Source organism: Eschrichtius robustus, chromosome 11 (assembly GCF_028021215.1).
Source record: "Eschrichtius robustus isolate mEscRob2 chromosome 11, mEscRob2.pri, whole genome shotgun sequence".
NCBI lineage: Eukaryota > Metazoa > Chordata > Mammalia > Artiodactyla > Eschrichtiidae > Eschrichtius > Eschrichtius robustus.
In genome coordinates, this window is record NC_090834.1 from 100,001,634 (window position 1) to 100,028,361 (window position 26,728).

General features: G+C 44.7%; 1 protein-coding gene across 2 annotated transcripts; it reads left to right on the forward strand.

The window, feature by feature from the left end:
* The first annotated feature begins 1,435 nt into the window (after positions 1 to 1,435).
* Positions 1,436 to 26,507, forward strand: F2 (coagulation factor II, thrombin). 2 transcript variants are annotated; one of them, XM_068555713.1, is made up of 14 exons: positions 1,436 to 1,554; positions 1,936 to 2,099; positions 2,799 to 2,823; positions 3,060 to 3,110; positions 4,551 to 4,656; positions 4,759 to 4,895; positions 6,561 to 6,875; positions 7,221 to 7,349; positions 7,444 to 7,570; positions 8,092 to 8,259; positions 8,845 to 8,961; positions 9,248 to 9,429; positions 26,019 to 26,089; positions 26,244 to 26,507. In XM_068555713.1, the coding sequence occupies exons 1-14, from the start codon at positions 1,476 to 1,478 to the stop codon at positions 26,385 to 26,387; spliced, it is 1,815 nt and encodes a 604-aa protein (XP_068411814.1). In that variant the 5' UTR covers positions 1,436 to 1,475; the 3' UTR covers positions 26,388 to 26,507. The 2 variants fall into 2 exon arrangements, with proteins under 2 accessions (XP_068411814.1, XP_068411812.1); XM_068555711.1 differs by having other exon boundaries at positions 1,437 to 1,554; positions 8,788 to 8,961.
* The last annotated feature ends 221 nt before the right edge of the window (positions 26,508 to 26,728 follow it).

The window sequence follows — 26,728 nt, forward strand, 5'->3', positions numbered from 1 at the left end:
ATCCCACATGCCGCAGAGCAACTAAGCCCGTGCGCCACAACTACTGAGCCTGTGCTCTAGAGCCTGCGAGCCACAACTACTGAGCCTGTATGCCTAGAGCCCATGCTCTGCAACAAGAGAAGCCACCACAGTGAGAAGAAGCCCGTGCACCGAAATGAAAAGAGTAGCCCCCGCTTACCGCAACTAGAGAGAAAGCCCACGCGCAGCAAAGAAGACCCAACACAGCCATAAATTAAAAAAAAAAAACAAAAAACCTCTTAGGAGTGGTTTCAACATTACCGTATGTAAGCTAAACCTCAATTTTTAAAATATATAGAAAAATAGGAATGAATATATATGTGTAATGTAAATATATATATAAATATATATATAGGAACTGGGCCACCCAGGCATTAAGCTGATTCGTGGGAGTCGAGTCCTGGTCCTCAGTTCTCTGCCAACCCTCCCTCCCCTGCTCTGCACCGGGCCGCTCCCTGTGATCTTCCCAGACTGTACATGTCCGCAGTCCAGACCCTGAACGGCCGGGCCTGCAGGACAGCGAGGCGAGAACCTGTGCTCCCTGTGTTCTGCTCTTTGGCCCTCTGTCCTAATTAGACCCAGGACTAATATTTACCTTTCATACTGCGAACTGGAAGTGGGGGAGGGCTGGACAGGGGTAGTGTGGGACCAGCAGCCACTCTAGGCCTGGCACGGGGCAGTTAGGCAGGGGGAGAGGGAGGGCCCTGCCGTGGAGACCAGGGATTTGAGCTGCCCCTGTTCCGGGGCAGGCCGCATCCTGGGAGACCTGGGAGAGAAAATAGACCAGAGGGCTTGGCTCCTCCTCCCAGGCAACCACCACACACAAGCACACCCCCCTGGCTCCCAGACAAGGAAGAGGGGAAATGGGACCCTCCATCAGTGGCTGAGAGGCTGGGGCAAATGCTGGCCGGCCCTGCCCCAGTGTGTCCCGGGATAAGGTGGCCGCTCTCATCTGGCCACACCCTCGCCTCCATTTTCTTACGTGCATGTGGTGATTACAAAAACCTCCCCACTGGTTTACATCCATATAGCTACTCATTATTAAGTTCTTATTGTATATTCATAATCTCCTTTAGTCCTCACAACAGGATACTCTTCCCACTGTACAGATGAGGAAACAGACACACGAGATCAAAACAACCGTCACCGTGTGCTAGGATTGGAAGGAGCCTCAGGAAGATCTTGTGACCCCACTGGCCCAAGTTCGCCTGTGTCTCTGAGAGGGAGGGGTTGGATGGTGGCTACGCTGGTCTTTGCTCTGGGACTTCCTCCCAGACCACCCATCCCTGGTCCCAGGAGGACCTGTCCTCCCAGATGGCGGGGGTGGACTATCTATCCACCTGTCCCCACGGCCCTGACCTGCTGACCTCTGCCTCCTGGCGGATTTCTTCATGTTAGTTCAACATTAACCCAGAGGGGTCAGGACAAGCCCTCAGAGTCCTGGGAGCGGACACACTATGGCGCACGTCCGAGGCCTGTGGCTACCTGGCTGCCTGGCCCTGGCTGCCCTGTTTAGCCTTGTGCACAGCCAGCATGGTAAGGGGGGCCTGGAAGCTGGGACAGGCTGGCGGACTGGGATGTAGGCCCGTGGGCTGGGGTCCCCTGGCTCGACGGAGAGCACAGGCCCGGCCCCCAGGTGGCTCTCGGCTCACTGTGTCCAGCTTAGGGAAGGAGCCAGGTGCTCAGGGCTGGACAGACAGTGACTACTTCTCTCTTGCAATATGGGGGGTGGGCTGGGGGTGACCCATGAAAGGAGGGGGGCTAGTGGCTGCCGTTAGCAGCCTTTCAGGTCCTGCCACCATCCTAGACACCCCCTTTTTGGAAGCCAGCAGGCAGGCCAGGCTCGCTTCCTGCCCCCATGGTGGCTAAGACAGCCTGGGCCCCTGAGGCCGCTGTCCCACGCCCCTTCTCCCGCAGTGTTCCTGGCCCCTCAGCAAGCACTGTCGCTGCTCCAGCGGGTCCGACGCGCCAACAGCGGCTTCCTGGAGGAGTGGCGGGAGGGCAACCTGGAGCGAGAGTGTGTGGAGGAGCAGTGCAGCCGTGAGGAGGCCTTCGAGGCCCTGGAGTCTCCCAGTGCCACGGTGAGGCCCCAGTGAGGGAGGGCTGGGGGTCCCTCCAAGGGGGCCCAGATGCGGGGGCACCAAGGAGGGGCGCGAGGAGCATCACAGCTCTTTGTTGATAACTTCATCTCTGGGCCCCGTTTCCCTGGGCTGCCCTGATGAGCGGCTCAGCCTGTGTAGGAGGCCCCAGTGCCTGGGCTATGTCAAGGCCCCAGGGTACGGTGAGGCTCCGGGACGCTGGGGGGCACGGGGGCCTCCTCAGTCTTTAGACATCTATGTTGGGATCTCTGGAGACCCTGGCCCTGGCCACGTGGCCTCTCAGCTTTAGCTTTGCTGCTGCTTCTGTGCCACCCTTGGGAGGTGGGTCTCTGGTCAGGCCTGGGCCTAGGCCTCAGTGTTCCAGGAGCCCTTTGCAGCTTTCCCTTCCCTGGGGCTCTGCCTGGGCCCCTCTTCTCCAGTCTACCCCACCCAGGGGAATCCCTTTCAACCTTGTCTGGCTGGGGGGCGGGGCGGGAAGGCAGGGAGCTCCCCTCTCCTCAGATACTCTTCTCCGCGGGCTTGGACTTTTAGAAGCAAAAGTAGAAAACTCTGCCACAAACCTCCCCAGAGCATGACCAGGGTAAGGGAAAGGGGAAAGTATAAGGAGAAGACAGGAAGTTTACGAAAAAACAAAACAAAACAGGATCCTACCACAGCCTCACACTCAGCCTTGTTTTTCAGGATGTGTTCTGGGCCAAGTACACAGGTGAGCACTGGGAAGGGTTTGCTCCAGGAAGGGAGTCCTGGGGACCCAAGTTAGGGGGTGCTCCACTCCAGAGAATTTTCTGATCCATCCAATCATCCATTGCTCCACCCACGCCTCTTTCCTTCCTTTCTTCCATGCGCGTCCCTTTCTCTCCGTTTCTGAATGTCGTCCCACCCTTCACTTGAACCTGTCCTATCCCTACCTCAATCTCAATGGTGTTTCTGGGTCTTTTCCAGCTTGTGAGTCGGTGAGGAAACCTCGAGAAAAGCTCATTGAATGTCTGGAAGGTGAGGAACTGACATGAGGGTGTGGGGACAGGATAGGAGGGGACAGCCTGGGAGAAGAGCAGAGTAGGGGTGGGGTAGGAGTTGTGGCCCAGGGGTGGTGGCCTCTAGCAGCTGACATTGCCTTTCTGTTCCTGCGGTCAAGGATGTGTCTTTGCACCTGGCTCTGTGCCTGGCAGTCAGTAAGATGATTAATATTGGAGGAACAAATGAATGCACGGGTAATGAAATAATGTTTAAGGCCTCATTCTCATCGGAGCCCCTGCCCATGCCAATCAGTCTTCCCCATGTCCCCAAGGCAGAGCTTCGATGATGTCACATTCTTTCTCCAAAACCTTGAGTGGCTCCGCATTGCCCCGAGAATAAAGCACAGGCTTCTTAGCCTAGTGAATTTTGCAGGTTCTGATCTTAACCTTCCCTTCCAGCCTTATCTCCCATTGCACCAACCCTGAATCCAGCCCCCCAGCTTGATGACAGTGAGCACTTCTCTCAACAGGCCAAGATGTTTCTATATCCTGGCCCCTGCTTACATTATCATCTCCCCCTGGAGCAGCCATCAGTGCCTACTGAAAACCCCCCTATCCTTCAAGAATTAGTTCAAATGCCACCACCTTGCTGAGCCTTCAAGGTGCATCCTCCCTCCTCCACAGCATTCTGAATACACCTTTAGTATGACAATAGACCCCACAACATGGAACTCTTTAATCACACTGGCCATGCTTTCATTTGTTAAGTAATTTATTCAATAGACATTTCACTAAGCCCCTGCTGAGTGTCAAGCTCTATGGTTGAGTGCTGGGGATTTTAAGAGAATCAGGGAGCTCACAGTTTCATCAGAAAACAAAAATACAAAACATCAAAGTAATTGATGGAAAAGTTCTGTTTCAGGTGCCAAGAGAATTCCAGGAGAGGGAGCATTTCGTTTGCTGGCAGAATCAAGGACTGCTCCCCAGAAGAAGTAGAGTTTTACTTGGATTTGTGGGATGCACTGATGAATAAATAGGAAAGCATTCCAAGGCAAAGGAAAGAGCACGTGCAAAGGCTCTTAGGCACGAGGAGCTAAGATAAAAGGACACCTAGACCAGGGCCAGATTCGGAGAACCTTGTTCACTTTTTCATTCTGCTGGCTATGAGGAGCCACTGAGTATTAGCTCTATGAGGGCAGGGACCTACTTGACTATGACTGTCTTATTCATTGCTGTGTCCTTAGTGCCTGGCATAGTGCCTGTCACATGGTTGTCACACAGTGGGCACTCAGTGAATATTTGGTGACTACAGTTAAATGGATTGTAGAACTGCTGGGTACAGAGGAAGTGCTGAGTAAATGCAGGTTAAGGGTCATGGACCAGAGGTAGCTTGGAGGGAATGGACCGATAGCGCTTTACTAGGAGAGAAGCGGGGACAAATCCTCAGCGTAGGAGACCTGGGCTGGTGTCTCTGCAGGTAACTGTGCCGAAGGTCTGGGTATGAACTACCGAGGGAACGTGAGCTTCACCCGGTCAGGCATCGAATGCCAGCTGTGGAGGAGTCGCTACCCACATAAGCCGGAGTGAGTGATGGGCAGGCCTGTCTGCCAGGGGTCTGAGAATAGGGGGTGAGGAGACACTGGGGGTGGGAGAGACGCCTTCTGCTGAGCAATTTTCTATTCCAGAATCAACTCTACCACCCACCCTGGGGCTGACCTGCGGGAGAATTTTTGCCGCAACCCAGATGGCAGCAGCACTGGGCCCTGGTGCTACACTACGTTCCCCACTGTGCAGAGGGAGGAGTGCAGCATCCCTGTCTGCGGTGAGCTGGGGGAGATCAGGTGGGCACGGCCAAGGCCCATGGGTCTTCATGGGCCTGGCAGCACAGGATGGGAATCAAGATCCTGGCTCCCTTTGAGCTGGCGTTAGTTATTGACAACATATTTGAGCTTGTTGGTTAGTGAATTCAGGAGACCAGAGAGAGTTAGCTTCCAGCCTCCCCCCCTCCGTCCACAGCCTTTGCTTCCTTATGATCCAGGATGTGGCCCATTCTAAATATGCTTTACTTCCTGCTTGAGGCATTCTTCCCTCCAGGAAGCCCTTCCTAACCATTTCAGTCCATGTACCCTTTGCCGAGCATCACAGAGCAAGCCTCGTACAGTCCAGCCCTGCATGATTCTGTCATCATTATTTCCCATGATGTGTCAGCTAGCTATAGCCATAATAACGCTGCAAACCCCACAAAACCCACAAAATCACAAACAGCCACAAAAGCTGGGGGGCATACACCGATAAGCATTTCTTTCTTTTTTTTTTAAGATTTTTTTTTGATGTGGACCATTTTTAAAGTCTTTATTGAATTTGTTACAATATTGCTCCTGTTTTGGTTTTTTGGCCATGAGGCATGTGGGATCTTAGCTCCCCGACCAGGGATCGAACCCACACCCCCTGTATTGGAAGGGGAGGTCTTAACCACTGGACCTCCAGCGAAGTCCCGCATTTATTTCTTATGTGTCTGAGGTTCAGCTGGGGTGGCTCTGCTGATCTCAGCTGCACTCGCTCACGCGTCTGTGGGGTCCAGATGTAGGCTGGGCTCGGCTGGTGGCCCTACATCAAATAATCGGTCCAGCTGAGCTTGGCTCCTTGTGTGGGTGGGTCCATGTCTGCTCCATGTGTACTCATTGTGGGGGGAGGCTGAAAGGCAGCAGCTTCTTCCATGGGGGTGGCAGAAATACCAAGCAGTGAGCAGACACACATCTTTAAGCCTAGGCTCAGAACTGGCAGAGTCAGCTCTGCCCACACGCCATTGGCCAAAGCAATCCCATGATCAAGGCCAAGGTCAAGAGGTGGACCTTTACACCTTTGCTTGTAAAATAACAGGGCAGAGGATGTGGATCCAGGTGGATCCAGGTAGGAGTAAAGAATGAGTGCCAGTAACTCAATCTACCAAACATGGGTTGCTCTTCTTTGTCCTTCATGCATCCCTGTAGGACCCAATGCTGGATGCTGGGGCCAGTCTTAGAGCGAGTTGCCAATCATAGTAACAAAAACAGCTACAGTTTACCAAGCCCCCACCCCGAACACCTATGATAAATATGTTGCAGGCATGCTGAAACTGACCTACTGCCTGTGTACACATCCTCAGTGGATCCCAGCTATCTTTCCTACTGTGCCCTTGTGAAAACACAGAATCCTTAAACTCCAGGCAGTCACTACCAATAGATTACAGATAGCCCAGGAGATGAAACCTGGTTACTATCTCTGGCTTATAATGCACCAGACCCTTATGCCATATCTTTTGTTTAAATCTCTCAATAACCCTGCAAAAATGCATTAGTAATCCCTTTCACAGGCAAGCAGACTGCGGCTCAGAGAGGATAAGTGACTTGAGGTCTATAGGATAAAGGCCGAAAGGCAGGGATTCACATCCTTTCTGGCTCCATGTGTGGTCCCACCCACTCTGCTCCTCTGTTTCCTCACCCACCAGGCCAGGAGCGAGTCACTGTGGAGCTGACCCCAAACTCCGGAGACTTCACAGTGAATCTGTCACCTCAATCGGAAATGTGCATCCCTGATCGCGGCCAGCAGTACCAGGGGCACCTGGCGGTGACCACACATGGGTCTCCCTGCCTTGCCTGGGCCAGCGAGCGGGCCAAGGCCCTGAGCAAGGACCAGGACTTCAACCCGGCTGTCCCACTGGTGGAGAACTTCTGCCGCAACCCAGACGGGGATGCAGAGGGCGCGTGGTGCTACGTGGCCGGAGAGCCTGGCGACTTTGAGTACTGCGACCTGGACTATTGCGGTGAGAGGGCAGGGCAGGGGGCATGAGACAGAGGACACAGCCTGGAGGGAATAACAAGAACTGTACCTCCCCTGATCTAAGGCTTACCACCTGATCTAAGGCTTACCACTCACCAGTGAGTGCATTCATGACACCTGACATTAACCAGGTGGTTGTAATCCTAGCTCCACCTTACAGCTGAGGAAACTGAGCCCCACGGGGTTTGGTTTCCTAGTAACGCAGGTGCGCCTGCGCTCTTAACCTCCACACCAAACGATCTCCGCGGCTGCCTGGGGGCTTGGGGAGGTCAGAGGGTGGGTGAGGAATGGCCTGGCCCAGCCGCAGCTGGTGTCTGGGTCCCCGCAGAGGAGCCGGTGGAAGAGGAGGTGGGATATGGGCTGGGCGAGGAACCGGATGCGGCCATAGAGGGACGCACCGCTGCGGACAAGTTTCAGCCCTTCTTCAACGAGAGGACCTTCGGCTCCGGGGAGGCAGGTCAGGCGGCGGCCGGAGGGGCGCGGGGCCGCGGCATGGGGGCGGGGGCGGGTGTTGCAGCGCTTGGCCCCTCACGGTCCCACTGGCTCTGCAGACTGTGGCCTGCGGCCTCTGTTCGAGAATAAGTTGGTGCAGGACAAAACGGAACAGGAGCTGTTCGATTCCTACATCGAGGGCCGCATCGTGGAGGGCCGGGATGCGGAGATCGGCCTGGCGCCCTGGTGCGTGCTCCCTGCCCCCACCGACCCCTTCCGCACCCGCATCCCGCGCCCTGGGAGACTCCTCCGCCCTCACAGGTCTAGGCTCCACAGACAACCTAGCCCAGCACCAACATCTCATCGAACCCTCACCGCCGCCTTTTGAGATTGGGTTTGCTACTTCTCCAAAGCAGATGGTGAAGCTGAGGGTCAGAGCGCTTAAGTGACTCGCCTCAGTGGTGCTGCTAGTGAATGGGTTACACAGCAGGACTAGATTCCTGTTCTTCTGACCCCAGAGCTGTGCTAAGCTGTGCCAACTCTGGCCTGGAAGAAGCTTGATGAGGGCAGGGGGGGTGCAAAAAGCAGGTGGCAGCCCCTCAGTGGCACATATATGCCCCGGTCCCCAAGGACGGGAAGGTCAAGCTGGGGTCTGGGCCCAGCAGGTAGCTCTGTCCAGTTAGTTCTTAAACCTGGGACTTTGCGCTTGTAGGGCTGGTGGAGGGGCAGCCCTCCCACCTCCTAATGCTTCCCACTTCTTCTCCCAGGCAGGTGATGCTTTTCCGGAAGAGTCCCCAGGAGCTGCTGTGCGGGGCCAGCCTCATCAGTGACCGCTGGATCCTCACTGCTGCCCACTGTCTTCTGTACCCGCCTTGGGACAAGAACTTCACTGCGAATGACCTTCTGGTGCGCATTGGCAAGCACTCCCGCACCAGGTACAGAAGTGGGGGCCCGTGCGTGTCTGGCAGGGGTCTGAGCCCCCCGAGTGACTGTGAGGGGCTCTGGTGACCCTGGGCCACGAGAGATATGTCTGTACATCTCCCACAATAGAAAACCCGATAGGCTCTGCTGTAAAGTCTATATGGCCACGTCCTGACTGAAGCTTGGACCTGGGGACAGAGAAACTAAGCCTTTGCAGAGAGCAGAATCCTGGCTTGCCCTTAGCACCCTTCCAGGCACCAGAACACGGCCCAGGTGTGACCTCTGATTAGAGGCTGTTTGGATCAGGGCCTACAGGCTGCGTCCCTCCCCCTACCTGCGTGGGCTGTTTGATCCCAAAGCTCTGGGCAACTTCAGGCCAGGAAGAAGCTGCCAGGACAGGAGCCGGCCCTCTCCCCCTCTCTGGTGGCCTGCTGGTTACCCTGACTCCCAGACCCTGAGGGCAGGCAGTTTTCTTCCTCGGGGAACCAGCTGCCCCTCATTGGGTGGCCTACAGCTTCTTTTCTCTGCTGGGGTCTGCACAGCTATGAGCGAAAGATTGAAAAGATCTCCATGCTGGAAAAGATCTACATCCACCCCAGGTACAACTGGAGGGAGAACCTGGACCGGGACATCGCCCTGCTGAAGCTCAAGAAGCCCATCAGCTTCACCGAATATGTCCATCCCGTGTGCCTGCCCGACAAGGAGACAGCAACCAAGTGGGGCGGCCAGAGGGCAGCCGGGGGGTGGCTGGGGGGGAAGCCGTGGGGGTTGGCCAGGGGTCAGGTGGTCGGGGGGCAGCCAGGGGGCTGGTAGCTGAGGGCCTGGGCTGGGTTCTGGGCCTGACTCTGACACCCTATTGCCTTGCTGAAGTTCCTTCCCTTTTCCAGGCCTCAGTGTCTTCCTGCACTGGTGTTTTAGATTCAGGTCTCTAAGGGATGGTGTTGGGGCCAGGAGGTTCCTAGACTGGTCTGTTCTCACTCAGTCCTTCTCCTTTCCCCAAAGGTTGCTCCAGGCTGGATACAAAGGGCGAGTGACGGGCTGGGGCAACCTGAGGGAGACGTGGACAACCAATATGGCTGAGGTGCAGCCCAGCGTGCTGCAGGTGGTGAACCTGCCCATCGTGGAGCGGCCGGTCTGCAAGGACTCCACCCGGATCCGCATCACCGACAACATGTTCTGTGCTGGTAAAGTCCCCTGGGCATGGCTGGGCAGGCGGGAACAGCAGGGCCTCGGGTTGGGAGGATTGAGACACGTGAGTAGCACAGGCCTGGGTTCAAGTCCTGGCTCTATTCCATTAGGCTGTGTGAGGGTTGAGCGAGATAGTGTATTTAAGGTGTTAGGCGTGGTGCTAGTCACTGGTCAAGTTGTCAGTATATGTGAGCCAGACACCAGCCAGAGGCCACAGGTGGAGGAAAAGCCATTCATTCATTCAGTCATTCAGCAAATATTTACTGAGTGCTTACTGTGGTCCAGGCAGTATTCCAGGGTGTCCATCAAGGACCCTAACAGATAGGGTCTCCTGTGTCTTCAGAGACTAGAAGGAGAGTGTGTCAATAAGCAGATCTAGAATAGCAATCCTGATAGGAGAAAAATGAAGCTGAGTAAGGGAGTGAGAGATGGGGATGGGGCGATCGAGACAGAGTGGTTGGAGAAGGCCTCTCTGAGAAGTGATGTTTAAGCAGAGACTAGAAGACATGAAAGAGTGAGCCAGCCTAGAGGAAGTGCACTCCAGACTTGCAGGGACAGCAGGTACAAAGGCCCTGAGGTGGGAGCATGCTTGGCGTGTCTTAGGAGCAGCAGGGAGGCCTGTGTGGCTGGAGGGCAGTAAACACAGGAAGGGCAGCATTGGAAGAGGGGAGAGAGGTGGGCAGGCAGGGGATGGGTGCTTCCTTCAGGGCCTTGAAGGACTTTGGCTTTTATTGAGATAGGACATTATTGGAGACTTTGGGGCAGGTGAGTAAACGATCTAACTTAATTTTTAAATTTTTAAAAATTTTAGGTGATTTCAGACTCACAGAAAAGTTGCAAAAATAATACAAAGAATTCCTTTATACTGTCATCCAGATTCTGCCACCTCCTTTGTGTGTGTGTGTTCTGTGTGTGTGTGTATTTATACACACACATATACACACTATTTGAGACTAAATTGTACATATGTTGCCTTTTTTACCCATACACTTAAGTATTTCCAAAAAAACAGGGATGTTCTCTGCCATAACCAGAGTACATTTATTAAATCAAGAAATTAATAATGAAAAAAGAAATTAATAATGATATAATACCTTTGTCTAATTTTTAGACTTCATTTAAATGTTTTCCAGTTGTCCTACTTACTGATGTCTTTTTTAGCAAAAGAAAAAAAAAACGTTTTTCCCACCCAGGATCCAGTCCAGGATCACACACTGTACTCAGTTGTCAGTCTTTGTCTTTCATGATTTAGACATATTTGACATGTATAGGCCAGTTATTCTGTAGATTGGCCTCAGTTTGGCTTTCTCTAAGGTTTCCTAATGATCAGATTCAAGCTAAGTGATGTTGTGTCCTTTTCAGGCATATGATGTCTCTGTCCCATAACTGGTGAGATTAACTCTGACCTCTTGGTTAAGGTGGTGTCTGCATCTGCCATGTTTCTCACTGTAAAGTTCTGTTTTCCTTTTTAAGACTAATAAATATCTTGTGGGGAGAAAGTTGAATACTGTCTGTCCTGTTTCTCATCAAATTGTTCTCCTAACTCTGGTAGCTGCCAAATGGTGATTTTCTAATTCTGTCATTCCTTCTACATTTATTAGTTATCATCTTATTGTAGAAGAATTTTCTTTCACTTTGTCACTGTGGACTCATGGGTCCTTTCTTTATTCTAAGGACTATAATTTGTTACTATCATTATTATAATGTTCAAATTATCCCAGGTTTGGCCAGTGGGAGTCAAAAAAAAAACAAACAACCTGGCTTCTGTGACTTTTGGAGATGTCCTGTCAATCTCTGAGTACTTTCTTACTTTCAGCACAGCAAGATGTTCTAGGTTCATCCTACTTGCCTTCTAGTGGAGAATGGTATTTAGAAACCAAGTTCTGGGTGCCAGGTGTGCACATTGTTACTGGGGTGTCATTGCTCCTAGGCCCTCTTAGCAGACAGAACTAGAAAATACATGTATTATGCATATACCTAAATCTATGTCTGTTCTTTCTATCTATTTATCTATCTAAAACCATGAGATGACACTGAAACCTCCCATTGCAATGCAATAAGATTTTTTTTTAAACATCTTTACTGGAGTATAATTGCTTTACAATGGTGTGTTAGTTTCTGCTTTATAACAAAGTGAATCAGCTATACATATACATATATCCCCATATCTCCTCCCTCTTGCGTCTCCCTCCCACCCTCCCTATCCCACCACTCTAGGTGGTCAGAGAAGAACCGAGCTGATCTCCCTGTGCTATGTGGCTGCTTCCCACTAGGTATCTGTTTTACATCTGGTAGTATATATAAGTCCATGCCACTCTCTCACTTCGTCCCAGCTTACCCTTCCCCCTCCCCACGTCCTCAAGTCCATTCTCTACATCTGCGTCGTTATTCCTGTCCTGCCCCTAGGTTCTTCATAACCATTTTTTTCCCCTTTAGATTCCATATATATGTGTTAGCATACGGTATTTGTTTTTCTCTTTCTGACTTACTTCACTCTGTATGACAGACTCTAGGTCCATCCACCTCACTACAAATAACTCAATTTCGTTTCTTTTTAAGGCTGAGTAATATTCCATTGTATATATGTACCACATCTTCTTTATCCATTCACCTGTCGATGGACACTTAGGTTACTTCCATGTCCTGGCTGTTGTAAATAGAGCTGCAATGAACATTGTGGTACATGACTCTTTATGAATTATGGTTTTCATATGCCCAGTAGTGGGATTGCTGGGTCATATGGTAGTTCTATTTTTAGTTTTTTAAGGAACTTCCATACTGTTCTCCATAGTGGCTGTACCAAATTACATTCCCACCAACAGTGCAAGAGGGTTGCCTTTTCTCCACACCCTCTCCAGCATTTATCGTTTGTAGATTTTTTGATGGTGGCCATTCTGACTGGTGTGAGGTGATACCTCATTGTAGTTTTGATTTGCATTTCTCTAATGATTAGTGATGTTGAGCATCCTTTCATGTGTTTGTTGGCCATCTGTATATCTTCTTTGGAGAAATGTCTATTTAGGTCTTCTGCCCATTTTTGGATGGGGTTGTTTGTTTTTTTGATATTGAGCTGCATGAGCTGCTTGTAAATTTTGGAGATTGGTCCTTTGTCAGTTGCTTCGTTTGCAAATATTTTATCCCATTCTGAGGGTTGTCTTTTCGTCTTGTTTATGGTTTCCTTTGCTGTGCAAAAGCTTTTCAGTTTCATTAGGTCCCATTTGTTTATTTTTGTTTTTATTTCCATTTCTCTAGGAGCTGGGTCAAAAAGGATCTTGCTGTGATTTATGTCACAGAGTGTTCTGCCTATGTTTTCCTCTAAGAGTTTGATAGTGTCTGGCCTTACATTTAGGTCTTTAATCCATTTTGAGTTTATTTTTGTGTATGGTGTTAGGGAGTGTTCTAATTTCATTCTTTTACATGTAGCTGTCCAGTTTTCCCAGCACCACTTACTGAAGAGGCTGTCTTTTTTCCACTGTATATTCTTGCCTCCTTTATCAAAGATAAGGTGACCATATGTGTGTGGGTTTATCTCTGGGCTTTCTATCCTGTTCCATTGATCTATATTTCTGTTTTTGTGCCAGTACCATACTGTCTTTTTTTTTTTTTTTTTAAAGGAACTCCTTTATTTATTTATTTATTTATTTATTTATTTTTGGCTGTGTTGGGTCTTCGTTTCTGTGCGAGGGCTTTCTCTAGTTGCAGCAAGCGGGGGCCACTCTTCACCACAGTGTGCGGGCCTCTCACTATCGCGGCCTCTCTTGTTGCGGAGCACAGGCTCCAGACGCGCAGGCTCAGTAGTTGTGGCTCACGGGCCTAGTTGCTCCACGGCATGTGGGATCTTCCCAGACCAGGGCTCGAACCCGTGTCCCCTGCATTGGCAGGCAGATTCTCAACCACTGCGCCACCAGGGAAGCCTCCATACTGTCTTGATTACTGTTGCTTTGTCTGAAGTCAGGGAGCCTGATTGCTCCAGCTCTGTTTTTCTTTCTCAAGATTGCTTTGGCTATTCGGGGTCTTTTGTGTTTCCATACAAATTGTGAAATTTTTTGTTCTAGTTATATGAAAAATGCCATTGGTAGTTTGATAGGGATTGCATTGAATCTGTAGATTGCTTTGGGTAGTATAGTCATTTTCACAATGTTGATTCTTCCAATCCAAGAACATGGTATATCTCTCCATCTGTTTGTATCATCTTTAATTTCTTTCATCCGTGCCTTACAGTTTTCTGCATACAGGTCTTTTGTCTCCTTAGGTAGGTTTATTCCTAGGTATTTTATTCTTTTTGTTGCAGTGGTAAATGGGAGTGTTTCCTTAATTTCTCTTTCAGATTTTTCATCATTAGTTTATAGGAATGTAAGAGATTTCTGTGCATTAATTTTGTATCCTGTTACTTTACCATATTCATTGATTAGCACTAGTAGTTTTCTGGTAGAGTCTTTAGGAGTCTCTATGTATAGTATCATGTCATCTGAAAACAATGACAGCTTTACTTTTTCTTTTCCGATTTGGATTCCTTTTATTTCTTTTTCTCTGATTGCTATAGCTAAAACTTCCAAAACTGTGTTGAATAATAGTGGTGTGAGTGGGCAACCTTGTCTTGTTCCTGATCTTAGTGGAAATGGTTTCAGTTGTTCACCATTGAGAACGATGTTGGCTGTGGGTTTGTCATATATGACCTTTATTATGTTGAGGTAAGCTCCCTCTATGCCTACTTTCTGGAAGGTTTTTATCATAAATGGGGGTTGAATTTTGTCGAAAGCTTTCTCTGCATCTATTGAGATGATCATATGGTTTTTCTCCTTCAATTTGTTAATATGATGTATCACGTTGATTGATTTGCGTATATTGAAGAATCCTTCCATTCCTGGAATAAACCCCACTTGATCATGTTGTATAATCCTTTTAATGTGCTGTTGGATTCTGTTTGCTAGTATTTTGTTGAGGTTTTTTGCATGTATGTTTATCAGTGATATTGGCCTGTAGTTTTCTTTCTTTGTGACATCTTTGGCTGGTTTTGGTATCAGGGTGATGGTGGCCTCATAGAATGAGTTGGGGAGTGTTCCTCCCTCTTGCAATGCAATAGGATTAATTTTAGCTTCTCCCTTTCCACATTTGTAACAGTCTCTGTTGATAATGAGAAATCTGACTCCTATTATCTGTAATGTATTTACTTATTTGGTTAATACAAGAATACACAGTTTGAGAATCACTCATCCATGGCTGTGAAGAATAATCCTACAAGCTAGAGTTTAGCATTTCTTCATGGTTGTTTCTGTTTTTAGCCTGAATAATATATATATATATAAAAATAGTCACAGTACTGTGTCTAAAAGTAACTTGGGTAATTATTACCCCCTTCCCTGTGTTATTTATTTAAAATACAGTTAGGCTCATTTGTTTCATGATTGTATTCAATTTTGGGTCCTCCCTCCCATCTTTGTTGTTTTTACTTGTTTATTTTTGGACTGTAGGCATACCTTGTTTTATTATGCTTTGCTTTATTTATTTACATATTTTTTATTTTATTTAAATATAGTTGATTTACAATATTATATTAGTTTCAGGTGTACAACATAGTGATTTTTTAAAATAAATTTTTATTTATTTATTTATTTATTTATTTATTTATTTTATTTATTTATTTATTTATGGCTGTGTTGGGTCTTCGTTTCTGTGCGAGAGCTTTCTCCAGTTGTGGCAAGTGGGGGCCTCTCTTCATCGTGGTGCGCGGGCCTCTCATTATCGCGGCCTCTCTTGTTTCAGAGCACAGGCTCCAGACGCGCAGGCTCAGTAATTGTGGCTCACGGGCCTAGTTGCTCTGCGGCATGTGGAATCTTCCCATACCAGGGCCCGAACCCGCGTCCCCTGCATTGGCAGGCAGAGTCTCAACCACTGCGCCACCAGGGAAGCCCCCAACATAGTGATTTAATGTTTTTATAGATTATACTCCATTTAAAGTTATTACAAAATAATGGCTGTACTTCCTGTTCAATATATCCTTGTGACTTACTTATTTTATACATAGTAGTTTGTATCTCTTTTTTTTTTTTTTTAACGCATTGTTTACTTTGTTTTTATTTATTTATTTATTTTTGGCTGTGTTGGGTCTTCGTCTCTGTGCGAGGGCTTTCTCCAGCTGCGGCAAGCGGGGGCCACTCTTCATCGTGGTGCGCGGGCCTCTCACTATCGCGGCCTCTCCCGCTGCGGAGCACAGGCTCCAGACGCGCAGGCTCAGCAATTGCGGCCCACGGGCCCAGCTACTCCGCGGCATGTGGGATCCTCCCAGACCAGGGCCCGAACCCGTGCGCCCTGCATCGGCAGGCAGACTCTCAACCACTGCGCCACCAGGGAGGCCCCAGTAGTTTGTATCTCTTAATCCCCTAGCCCTATCTTGCCCCTCCCCCCTTCCCTTTCCCCACTGGTAACTCCTAGTTTGTTCTCTCTATCTGTGCGTCTGTTTCTGTTTTGCTGTATTTACTCATTTGTTTTATTTTTTAGATTCCACATATAAGTGAAAACAGTATTTGTTTTTCTTAGTCTGACTTATTTCACTAAGCATAGTACCCTCTAGGTCCATCCATGTTGTTGCAAGTGGCAGAATTTCATTCTTTTTTATGGCTGAGTAATATTATATATATATATATATACCACACCTTCTTTATCCATTCATCTGTTGATAGACACTTAGGTTTGTGCTTTGCGTTATTGCCCTTCCCAGATATTGGTTTTTTTTACAAATTGAAGGTTTGTGGTAATCCAGCGTCAAGGAAGTCCATCAGTGCCATTTATCCAACAGCATTTGCTCACTTCATGTTTCTGTGTCACATTTTAGTAATTCTTACAATGTGTCAAATTTTTGCATTATTATTATATTTGTTACGGTGAACTGTGATCAGTGATCTTTGGTGTTACTATTGCAATTGTTTTGGGGCATCATGAGCTGTGCCAAGACAGCAAACTGTGTGTTCTGACTGCTCCACCAACCAGCCATTCCCCCATCTCTGTCTCTTTTCTGAGGCCTCCGTATTCCCTGAGACACAACAATATTGAAATTAGGCCAATCAATAACCTTACAATGGCCTCTAAGTGTTCAAGTGAAAGGTAGAGTTGCATGTCTCTCATTTTAAATAAAAAGCTAGAAGTGATTAAGCTTAGTGAGGAAGGCATGTCTAAAGCCAAGACAGGCCAAAAGCTAGGCCTCTTGTGTCAAACAGTTAGCCACTCTGTAAATGCAAAGGAAAAGTTCTTGAAGGAAATTTTTAAAAACATTTTTCTTCATTGGAGAGTTTATTTTTAAAAATTAATTTCTTGAAGGAAATTAAAAGTGCTATTCTAGTGAATACATAAATAAGAAAGCAAAACAGCCTTATTGCTGATATGAAGAAAGTTTTAGTGGTCTGGATAGAAGATCAAATCAGCCATAACATTCCCTTAAGCCAAAACTTTGAAGCTAGCAGAGATTGATTCATGAGGTTTAGGGAAAGAAGCTGTCTTCATAATATAAAACTACAAGGTAAAGCAACAAGTTATCCAGAAGATTTAGCTAAGATAATTCATGAAAATGACTATACTAAACAACTGATTTTCAGTGTAGACAAACAGCCTTATATTGGAAGGAGATGCCATCTAGGGCTTTCATAGTTGGAGAGGAGAAGTCACTGCCTGGCTTCAAAGCTTTAGAGGACAGGCTGGCTCTTTTGTTAGGGGCTGATACAGCTGGCGACTTTAAGTTGAAGCCAATGTTCATTTACCATTCTGAAAATCCTAGGGCCCTTAAGAATTATGCTAACTCTACTGTCCCCGTGCTCTCTAAATGGAACAACAAAGCCTGATGACAGCACATCTGTTTACAACATAGATTACTGAATATTTTAAGCCCACTGTTGAGACCTACTGCTCAGAAAAAAAAGATTCCTTTCAAAATATTCCTTCTTATTGACAATGCACCTGGTTACCCAAGAGCTGTGATGAAGGCATACCACAAGATTAACGTTGTTTTCATGCCTGCTAACACAGCGTCCATTCTGCAGCCCATGGATTAAGGAGTAATTTTTTCTTTCAAGTCTTATTATCTTAATGAATACATTTCATAAGGCTAAAGCTGCCATAGATAGTGATTCCCCTGATGGATCTGGGCAAAGGAAATTGAAAACCTTCTGGAAAGGATTCACCATTCTAGATGCCATTAAGAACATTTGTGATTTCAATGGAACAGGATAGAAAGCCCAGAGATAAACCCACACACCTATGGTCAACTAATCTATGACAAAGGAGGCAAGGATATACAATGGAGAAAAGACAGTTTCAGTAAGTGATGCTGGGAAAACTGGACAGCTACATGTAAAAGAATGAAATTAGAACACTCCCTAACACCGTACACAAAAATAAACTCAAAATGGATTAGAGACCTAAATGTAAGACCGGACACTATAAAACTCTTAGAGGAAAACATAGGAAGAACACTCTTTGACATAAATCACAGCAAGATCTTTTTTGATCCACCTCTTAGAGTAATGGAAATAAAAACAAAAATAAACAAATGGGACCTAATGAAACTTAAAAGCTTTTGCAAAGCAAAGGAAACTACAATCAAGACGAAAAGACAACCCTCAGAATGGGAGAAAATATTTGCAAACGAATCAATGGACAAAGGATTAATCTCCAAAATATATAAACAGCTCATGCAGCTCAATATTAAAAAAAGCAAACAACCCAATCCAAAAATGGGCAGAAGACCTAAATAGACATTTCTCCAAAGAAGACATACAGATGGCCAAGAAGCACATGAAAAGCTGCTCAACATCACTAATTATTAGAGAAATGCAAATCAAAACTACAATGAGTTATCACCTCACACCAGTTAGAATGGGCATCATCAGAAAATCTACAAACAACAACTGCTGGAGTGGGTGTGGAGAAAAGGGAACCCTCTTGCACTGTTGGTGGGAATGTAAATTGATACAGCCATTATGGAGAACAGTGTGGAGGTTCCTTAAAAAACTAAATAGAATTACCATATGACCCAGCAATCCCGCTACTGGGCATATACCCAGAGAAAACCATAATTCAAAAAGACACATGCACCCCAATGTTCTTTGTAGCACTATTTACAATAGCCAGGTCATGGAAGCAACCTAAATGCCCGTCGACAGACGAATGGATAAAGAAGATGTGGTACATATATACAATGGAATATTACTCAGCCATAAAAAGAAATGAAATTGGGTCCTTTGTAGAGCCATGGATGAATCTAGAGACTGTCATACAGAGTGAAGTAAGTCAGAAAGAGAAAAACAAATATCGTATATTAACACATATATGTGAAACCTAGAGAAATGGTACAGATGAACTGGTTTGCAGGGCAGAAATAGAGACACAGGTGTAGGAAACAAACGTATGGATACCAAGGGGGGAAATTGGCGGGGGTGGTGGTGGTGGTGGGATGCACTGGGAGATTGGGATTGACATGTATACACTAGTATGTATAAAATAGATAACTAATAAGAACCTGCTGTATTAAAAAAACAAAATAAAATTCAAATATTCAAAAAAAAAATTTATGATTTCATGGAAAAAGGTCAAAATATCAATATGAACAGGAGTTTAGAAGAAGTTGTTCCAACCCTCATGGATGACTTTGAGGGGTTCAAGACATCAGTGGAGGAAATAACTGCAGATGTGGTGAAAATAGCAAGAGAACTAGAATTAGAAGTGGAGCCTGAAGATGTGACTGAATTGCTGCCATCTTACGATAAAACCTTAACGGATAAGGAGAAAGTGGTTTCTTGCGATGGACTCTATTGCTGCTAAAAATGCTGTGAAGATTGTTGAAATGACAACAAGGGATTTAGAACATTACGTAAACTTAGTTGATAAAGCAGTGGTAGGGTTTGAGAGGATTGACTCCTAGTTTGAAGGAAGTTCTTCTGTGGGTAAAATGCTATCAAATAGCACTGCATGCTGCAGAGAAATTGTTCTTGAAAGGAAGAGTCCATCAGTGGGGCAAACTTCATTGTTGTCTTATTTTAAAACATTGCCATGGCCACCCCATCTTCAGCACCACCACCCTGATCAGTCAGCAGCCATCCACATGGAGGCAAGACCCTCCACCAGCAAAAAGGTTACAATTTGCTGGAGGTTCAAATGACGGTTAGCATTTTTTAGCAACAAAATATTTTTTTTTTTATTAAGGTGTAGTTGATGTACAATAAGTTTTAGGTATACAACATAATGATTCACGATTTTAAAGGTTATATTCCATTTATAGTTATAAAATATTGACTGTATTCCCTGTTTGTACAGTATATCCTTGTAGATTATTTATTTTATACATAGTAGTTTGTATGCAACAAAATATTTTTAAATTCAAGTATTTGTATATATATTTTTTATTCATTTATTTAGTTATTTTTGGCTGTGTTGGGTCTTCGTTGTTTCACGCGGGCTTTCTGTAGTTGTGGTGAGCGGGGGCTACTCTTCGTTTGGTGCGTGGGCTTCTTACTGCAGTGGCTTCTCTTGTTGCAGAGCATGGGCTCTAGGCCCCTGCATTGGCAGGTGGATTCTTAACCACTGCACCACCAGGGAAGTCCTGTATATATTTTTTGACATAATGCTATTGCACTCTTAATAGACTATAGTATACTGTAGACATAACGTTTATATGCACCAAGAAACCAAAAAATTCATATGACTTGCTTTATTGTGGTGGTCTATAACCTAACCCACAGTATCTCCAAGGTGTGCCTGTATTAACATGGTCTAAAAATCAGATTCTTTATACAGGTACACTCAGAGAATGATACTCCCCTTTTCCTCCTGTCCTGTTCCCACCTCCTTCCTTTGCACCCCATTTCCATCCAGGCCCCGCAGTTAACCAGTCTCAGTAGTTTGAGGTTTATTCTTCTTCTGTTTCTTTTTGCACAAATGAGCAGACACATGTATATTTTCTTATTTTTCCCTTTTCACAGAGTAGCACAGTATAGATATTCTTTTGTACTTTGCTTTTTTCACCTAATGTATCCTGAAAATTCATTCCATTTTGGTTATAGAGTTTTCCTTATTAAAAAAAAATTTTATATGTCTGTGAGTCTGTTTCTGTTTTGTGAGTTCATTTATATCATTTCTTAAGATTCCACATGTAAGTGATATCATATGATGTTTGTCTTTGTCTGACTTGCTTCATTTAGTATGATAATCTCTAGGTCCATCCATGTTGCTACAAATGGCATTATTTCATTCTTTTTTGTGGCTGAGTAGTATTCCACTGTGTGTGTGTGTGTGTGTGTGTGTTCGTGTGTGTGTATATATATACACACACACACGCACATCTTATATCATCTTTATCCATTCATAGAAAACAAACTTACCACACAAACTTCCCGTTGGTTACCAAAGGGGAAAGGAGAGGGGAGGGATAAATTAGGAATTTGGGATTAGCATATACAAACAACTATATATAAAATAGATAAATAACAAGGTCCTACTGTATAACACAGGGAACTATATTCGATATCTTGTTATAAACTACAATGGAAAAGAATATGAAAAAAATATATGTATAACTGAATTACTGCTGTACACTAGAAACTAACACAGCATTGTAAATCAACTATATTTCAATAAAAAAGAAAATTTTATAGTCACATTAGGAGGATGTATGATAGTGTCTTCAACCATTTCCTGTGTATGGGTATTTAGATTTCTGATATTTTGTAATTGAACATCTTTTTATATGCTTAATGACCATTTTTATATCTTTTTTTGTGAATTGTCTGTTCATGTTTTTATGGTCCATTTTTTGGTCCCTCTCCCATCATTTTTAAAGAGTTCTTCATATGTTAGTGATTTAGGCCTCTATTTGTGATATACTTTGCAAATATTTTCTTCCAGTTTCTTTTTCTTTATCCTTTATTATTTTTGGGCCATCCAATTAAATTTTTTTATGTAGTCAAATTTATTAATCTTTCATTTTACTGCACCTGGATTTTGAGTCAGAGTTAAAAGAACCTTCCTTATACCCAGGTCATAGAGAAATTCATTCATATTTTCTTCTAGTACTTGGTTTCATTTTTCTACACTCCGATCTCCGAGTCATTTGGAGTTTATTCTTGCATACGATGTAAGGTATGTATCTAATTTATCTTTTTCTAAATGGCTAATAAGCTGTCTCTATACCATTTATTAAAAACTCTGTCTTTGGGGACTTCCCTGGTGGCGCAGTGGTTAAGAATCCACCTGCCAATGCAGGGGACACGGGTTCGAGCCCTGGTCCGGGAAGATCCCACATGCCGCAGAGCAACTAAGCCCATGCGCCACAACTACTGAGCCTGTGCTCTAGAGCCCGCGAGCCACAACTACTGAGCCTGCGAGCCACAGCTGCTGAAGCCTGTGTGCCAAGAGCCCATGCTCGCAACAAGAGAAGCCACCGCAATGAGAAGCCTGCACACCACAACAAAGAGTAGCCCCCGCTCGCCACAACTAGAGAAAGCCCACATGCAGCAACAAAGACCCAATGCAGCCAAAAATAAATAAATAAAATTTTAAAAATACTAAAAAAAAAAAAAATTCTGTCTTTGCCCCAGTAATTTGAGATGTTGCCTTTATCACATACTAGGTTTCTATGTGTGCTTAAGTCTGTTTCTGGACATTCTGTTTGGGTCTTCTGGTCTGTTGTCTATTCTGTTAAAATGTTGTCTTGTTTTCAATATAGAGGCTTTAGAGTATGTTTTAATATCTGGTAGAGCTTGTCTTCTCTTGTAGTTTTTCTTTTCCAGTGTTTTCCTTGCAATTCTTGCATGTTTGTTTTTCCACATGAATTTTAGTATCAACTTATCTAGCTCTATAAAAACCTTGTGGGTATTTTTATTGGGATTACATTAAAGTTATAAATTAGGGAGAACTGACTTCTTTTTGATGTTGAGCCATTCTATCCAAGGACAAGAAATGTCTTTCAATTTGTTCAAGTCTATATTGTATCTTGTGCTACAGTGTCTTCTCTTATGGTTTTTTTCCTCCTTGGCACCTTATTTTATATATTTGTGTTTTCTTTCTTATTTTTCTTGAGTAAATTAGCTACTGATTGGAAACAAACAAACAAAATACCTAAGAATTTGACTTATTAATTAGGCTTATTATTTTTCTATTTTGTACCTCATTAATTTCTGCTTTGATCTTAATTTTTTTCCCTTATGCTTCCTTTTGGTTCACTTTGCTGTTCTTTTTCTAAAAGCTTTTTGAGCTGCCAATTTGGTCAATTTATTTTTTATTTTATTTTATTTTTAAAATTATTTATTTGGTTGCGCAGGGTCTTAGTTGTGGGTCGCCAGCTCCTTAGTTGTGACACACCGTCCCCTTAGTTGTGGCATGTGAACTCTTAGTTGTGGCACGCATGTGGGATCTAGTTCCCTGACTAGGGATTGAACCCAGGCCCCTTGCATTGGGAGCTCGGAGTCTTATCCGCTGCACCACCAGGGAAGTCCCTGGTTAATTTATTTTTGATCTTTAATTTTTACTGAGTAGGGCTATGAATGGAAAACACCATTCATGGAAAACACTATGTTTGTTTGAATTATTGAATTATGTTTGAATTATTATTTTTTTTTCCGAAAATCTCTAATTTCAGTGTGTATTCTCCTTTCACTCAAGAGTTAATAGGTGGTTTTAAAATTTCCAGATGGGAGGGCCCTTTAGCATTTTGATTTTCAGTTTTGCTGCATTATAATCCAGGAATATAGTTTGTAATATTTCTACTTTATGGAACTGATTTTTCTGAGAACCGTTTGATCAATTTCTGTGAATGTACATGTGTGCTTGAGGTGTGTAGATGTGTTCTCCTTTATCCACGTGTAAAGTTCAATATATATATATATCTCCATAAATGTACCTTATCAGTTGTTATTTAGGTCATTTATATCCTTGTTTATTTTCAGTTCACTTGATAATGTCTTGTACTGAGTTTGGTGTGTTGAATTCTATTATTAATGTATTTCTGTCTATCTCCTTGCATCATTTATAGTCTTTTACTTTATAAAGGCAGTTGCTGTGTTATTTGGTGCAGATATTTATAACTGTTAATTATTCATTGTGAATTGTGGCTTTTAGCACTAAAAGTGTCCTTTATTTTCAACTTCAGCTTCGCTATCCCTGCTCTCTGTTTCCATTCTCCTGATATACTTTTGTCCATCCCTTTAACTTTAGCCTCTATGAATCACTTTGTTTTGTCTCATATATAGCATCATTGAGTCTTGCTTTGTGAGTCAAATTAAAAATCTTTTTGTTTTTTAAAAAGTGAGTTAAGCCCATTCATATTTATTGATATGATTAATAGAATTAGTATCTCATATGATTTTGTTATTTTTATGTATATTATGTTTCATTTACTGTGTTTTATCCCTGTGTGATCTTTTCTTTACTTTTCAAATAATTTCATATATTTAGTAAGGTTTGCATTCTTGTTCTACTCATTATCTTTGATCTTACACCTTTTTGAAATGCCCTTAGTTTCTTATATTCTTTTAGTTGTTACAATCAGTGAGTTTACTTTCCTCTTTCTCTTCTCCTCTCATACTTTTAGTTGTATTTTTTCTACTTGTCAGACAGTTAATCAGTCCTTTTGCTGCAGCATTCATCTCCTGGTTGGATGAAGCTTGTCCACTAGTCGATTTTTCAAGAAGGGTTATGGGTATAGAACTTCCTGAGTTTTTATGTGTTTATAACTGGTTTTCTGTAGCCTTGACACCTGAAGCTCAGCATGATTGAATATAAAATCCATGGTTCACATTTTCCTTCCTTGAATTTTTTGAAAATATAGCTTTATTATTGCTTGCTTTGTATGTTGGTTTTGAAATCTGATGCCAGTGTAATTCTTTTGCTTTTATAAGGGAGCTGGGTTTTTTGCTTGGAGGCGTTGGAGGTTTTTTCTTCATCTTTGAAGTCTCAGGTTTTTTTAGGATACGTCTCAGAGTTCAGTGTTTCAGATCAGTTTTGCCAGGTTCCCAGTGGATCCTTTCAATATGCACATCCAATCTTTTATTTCTGTGAAGTTTTCTTGGACTACATTATACATATTAATTATGTTCCATTGCTTTCTTTTTCTTCTTGAGGGACTCATTTCTTCAGTCGGAGTTCCATTTCGACCACTTTCTGCTTTTAATTACTTCCCATTGTTTTGTCCATTTATTTTTTTATTTTTATTTTTGGCTGCATCAGGTCTTAGTTGCAGCACACAGGATCTTTGTTGCGGTACGTGGGCTCTCTAGTTGAGGCACGCGGGCTCAGTAGTTGTGGCGTGTGGGCTTTGTTGCCCCGCGGCATGTGGGATCTTAGTTCCCTGACCAGGGATCAAACCTGCGTCCCCTGCATTGCAGGAAGGATTCTTCACCACTGGACCACCAGGGAAGTCCCTGTCCATTTATTTTTAATTTTTGAATTAAAAAAATTTTTTGATTTATTTATTTTATTTTTGGCTGGGTTGGGTGTTTGTTGCTGCGCACGGGCTTTCTCTAGTTGTGGCGAGCAGGGGCTACTCTTCATTGCGGTGCGTGGGCTTCTCATTGCAGTGGCCTCTCCCGTTGCGGAGCACGGGCTCTAGGCGGGTAGGCCTCAGCAGCTGTGGCACGCAGGCCCAGCAGCCGTGGCTTGCAGGTTCTAGACACAGGCTCAACAGTTGTGGTGCATGGGCTTAGTTGTTCCACGTCATGCGGGATCTTCCCAGACCAGGGCTTGAACCCGTGTCCCCTGCATTGGCAGGCAGATTCTTAACCACTGTGACACCAGGGAAGTCCCTAATTTTTGAATTTCTGATTCATTCTTTTTCACATACCAGAAATTTGCTTGAGGATATTTAATTCAGTTAGTTTTCTTGTTTCATGGTTGTGTTTGGGAAAGAATTTTTGTTAGCTGAGGTATTTTTGTTCTTATTGTTTTCCTATAGTATCTTGGTATAGATCTGCTTACTTTTCATCTATTTCATCTATTCATTTTGTAGATTTGGGGTTATTTACAAGATTCCTAATTCATTGCATCCACTTCTTTGATCTAGTGGATATTTTTCCCTCCTCATCTCCACACAAGTTTTGATATTAGATGTATAGTTAAAGTGGTTTGAAGTTTGGGTGTTCTCTGTATTCGAGTTATGTTGAAGGTGTGGTTTTTGTGTAGCTTTGTTGTTGTTCTTCATGTTGTTTGTGGAGGATATGTGCAGATATTTGGATAAAGGTAACTGCCATAATTCTCATTATTCTCTCACCTGTCAGTTTAATGTGTTTTTTTTAAGTCATTCTGCTTATTGGGTGGAGAATGGATTGTAGGCAGCAAAAGTAGAACTAGGGAAACTAGTGGTTCAGGGGAGAGGTGTATGTGATGGGACCAGGTGCAGAAGTGGTGAGGAGTGGTTGGATTGGGGATGTACGTTGAAGATTGAGCTGGCAAGGTTTGCCTAAGAATTGGATGTGTGGGGTGAGGAAATGAGCAGAGTCAAGGATGGCTAGGAGTCGTCACTGGACACTCACCAGCAGTATCTCTTGAAGGGGAGAGTGGCTGGAGTGTGAGCTATACCCCTCCCTGAGTACTGCTGTTTTCTCTCAAGGTTACAAGCCTGGTGAAGGGAAACGAGGGGATGCTTGTGAAGGCGACAGTGGGGGACCCTTTGTCATGAAGGTAAGCTGAGTTCCCAGAAGGCCAGGAGCTGGTGGGTAGATCCTTCTGGGGTGGATGAGGAGGGACCCAAGTTTTCAGAAACAATTGCTTGACAGGGTAATACTGACACTACCTTGGACTTGACTCTATTGGAAATCCCATGTTTCTTCCTCAGAGCCCCTTTAACAACCGCTGGTATCAAATGGGCATCGTCTCATGGGGTGAAGGCTGTGACAGGGATGGAAAATATGGCTTCTACACACATGTGTTCCGCCTGAAGAAGTGGATACAGAAGGTCACTGAACGGTTTGGAAGTTAGGGGGCCACCCACATTCTAGGCTCCTCACTGCAAAATCACAGAAGCCAATCCAGTGAAAGAATTATTTTTGTGGCTTGTTCCTAAAACTGTATTTCTCAATAAAAGTGACTCTATCACTGAGCCTCAGTGCTCACAGTGCTGTTCATGGGTAGCTCAGGAAGAGCCAATCCTACTACTGGACAAGCAGGACTTAAAGAATCCACCACCCCTAGAACAGGGTCCAGTGAGAGGGGAGGTGGCAGCCTGAATTTATGAGCATTTAAAATGTTCCAGACCTGGGGCTTTAATAGCTTATTTCATTTAATCCTCACAAAAGGTAGTAAACTGAGACTTGGAGAAGT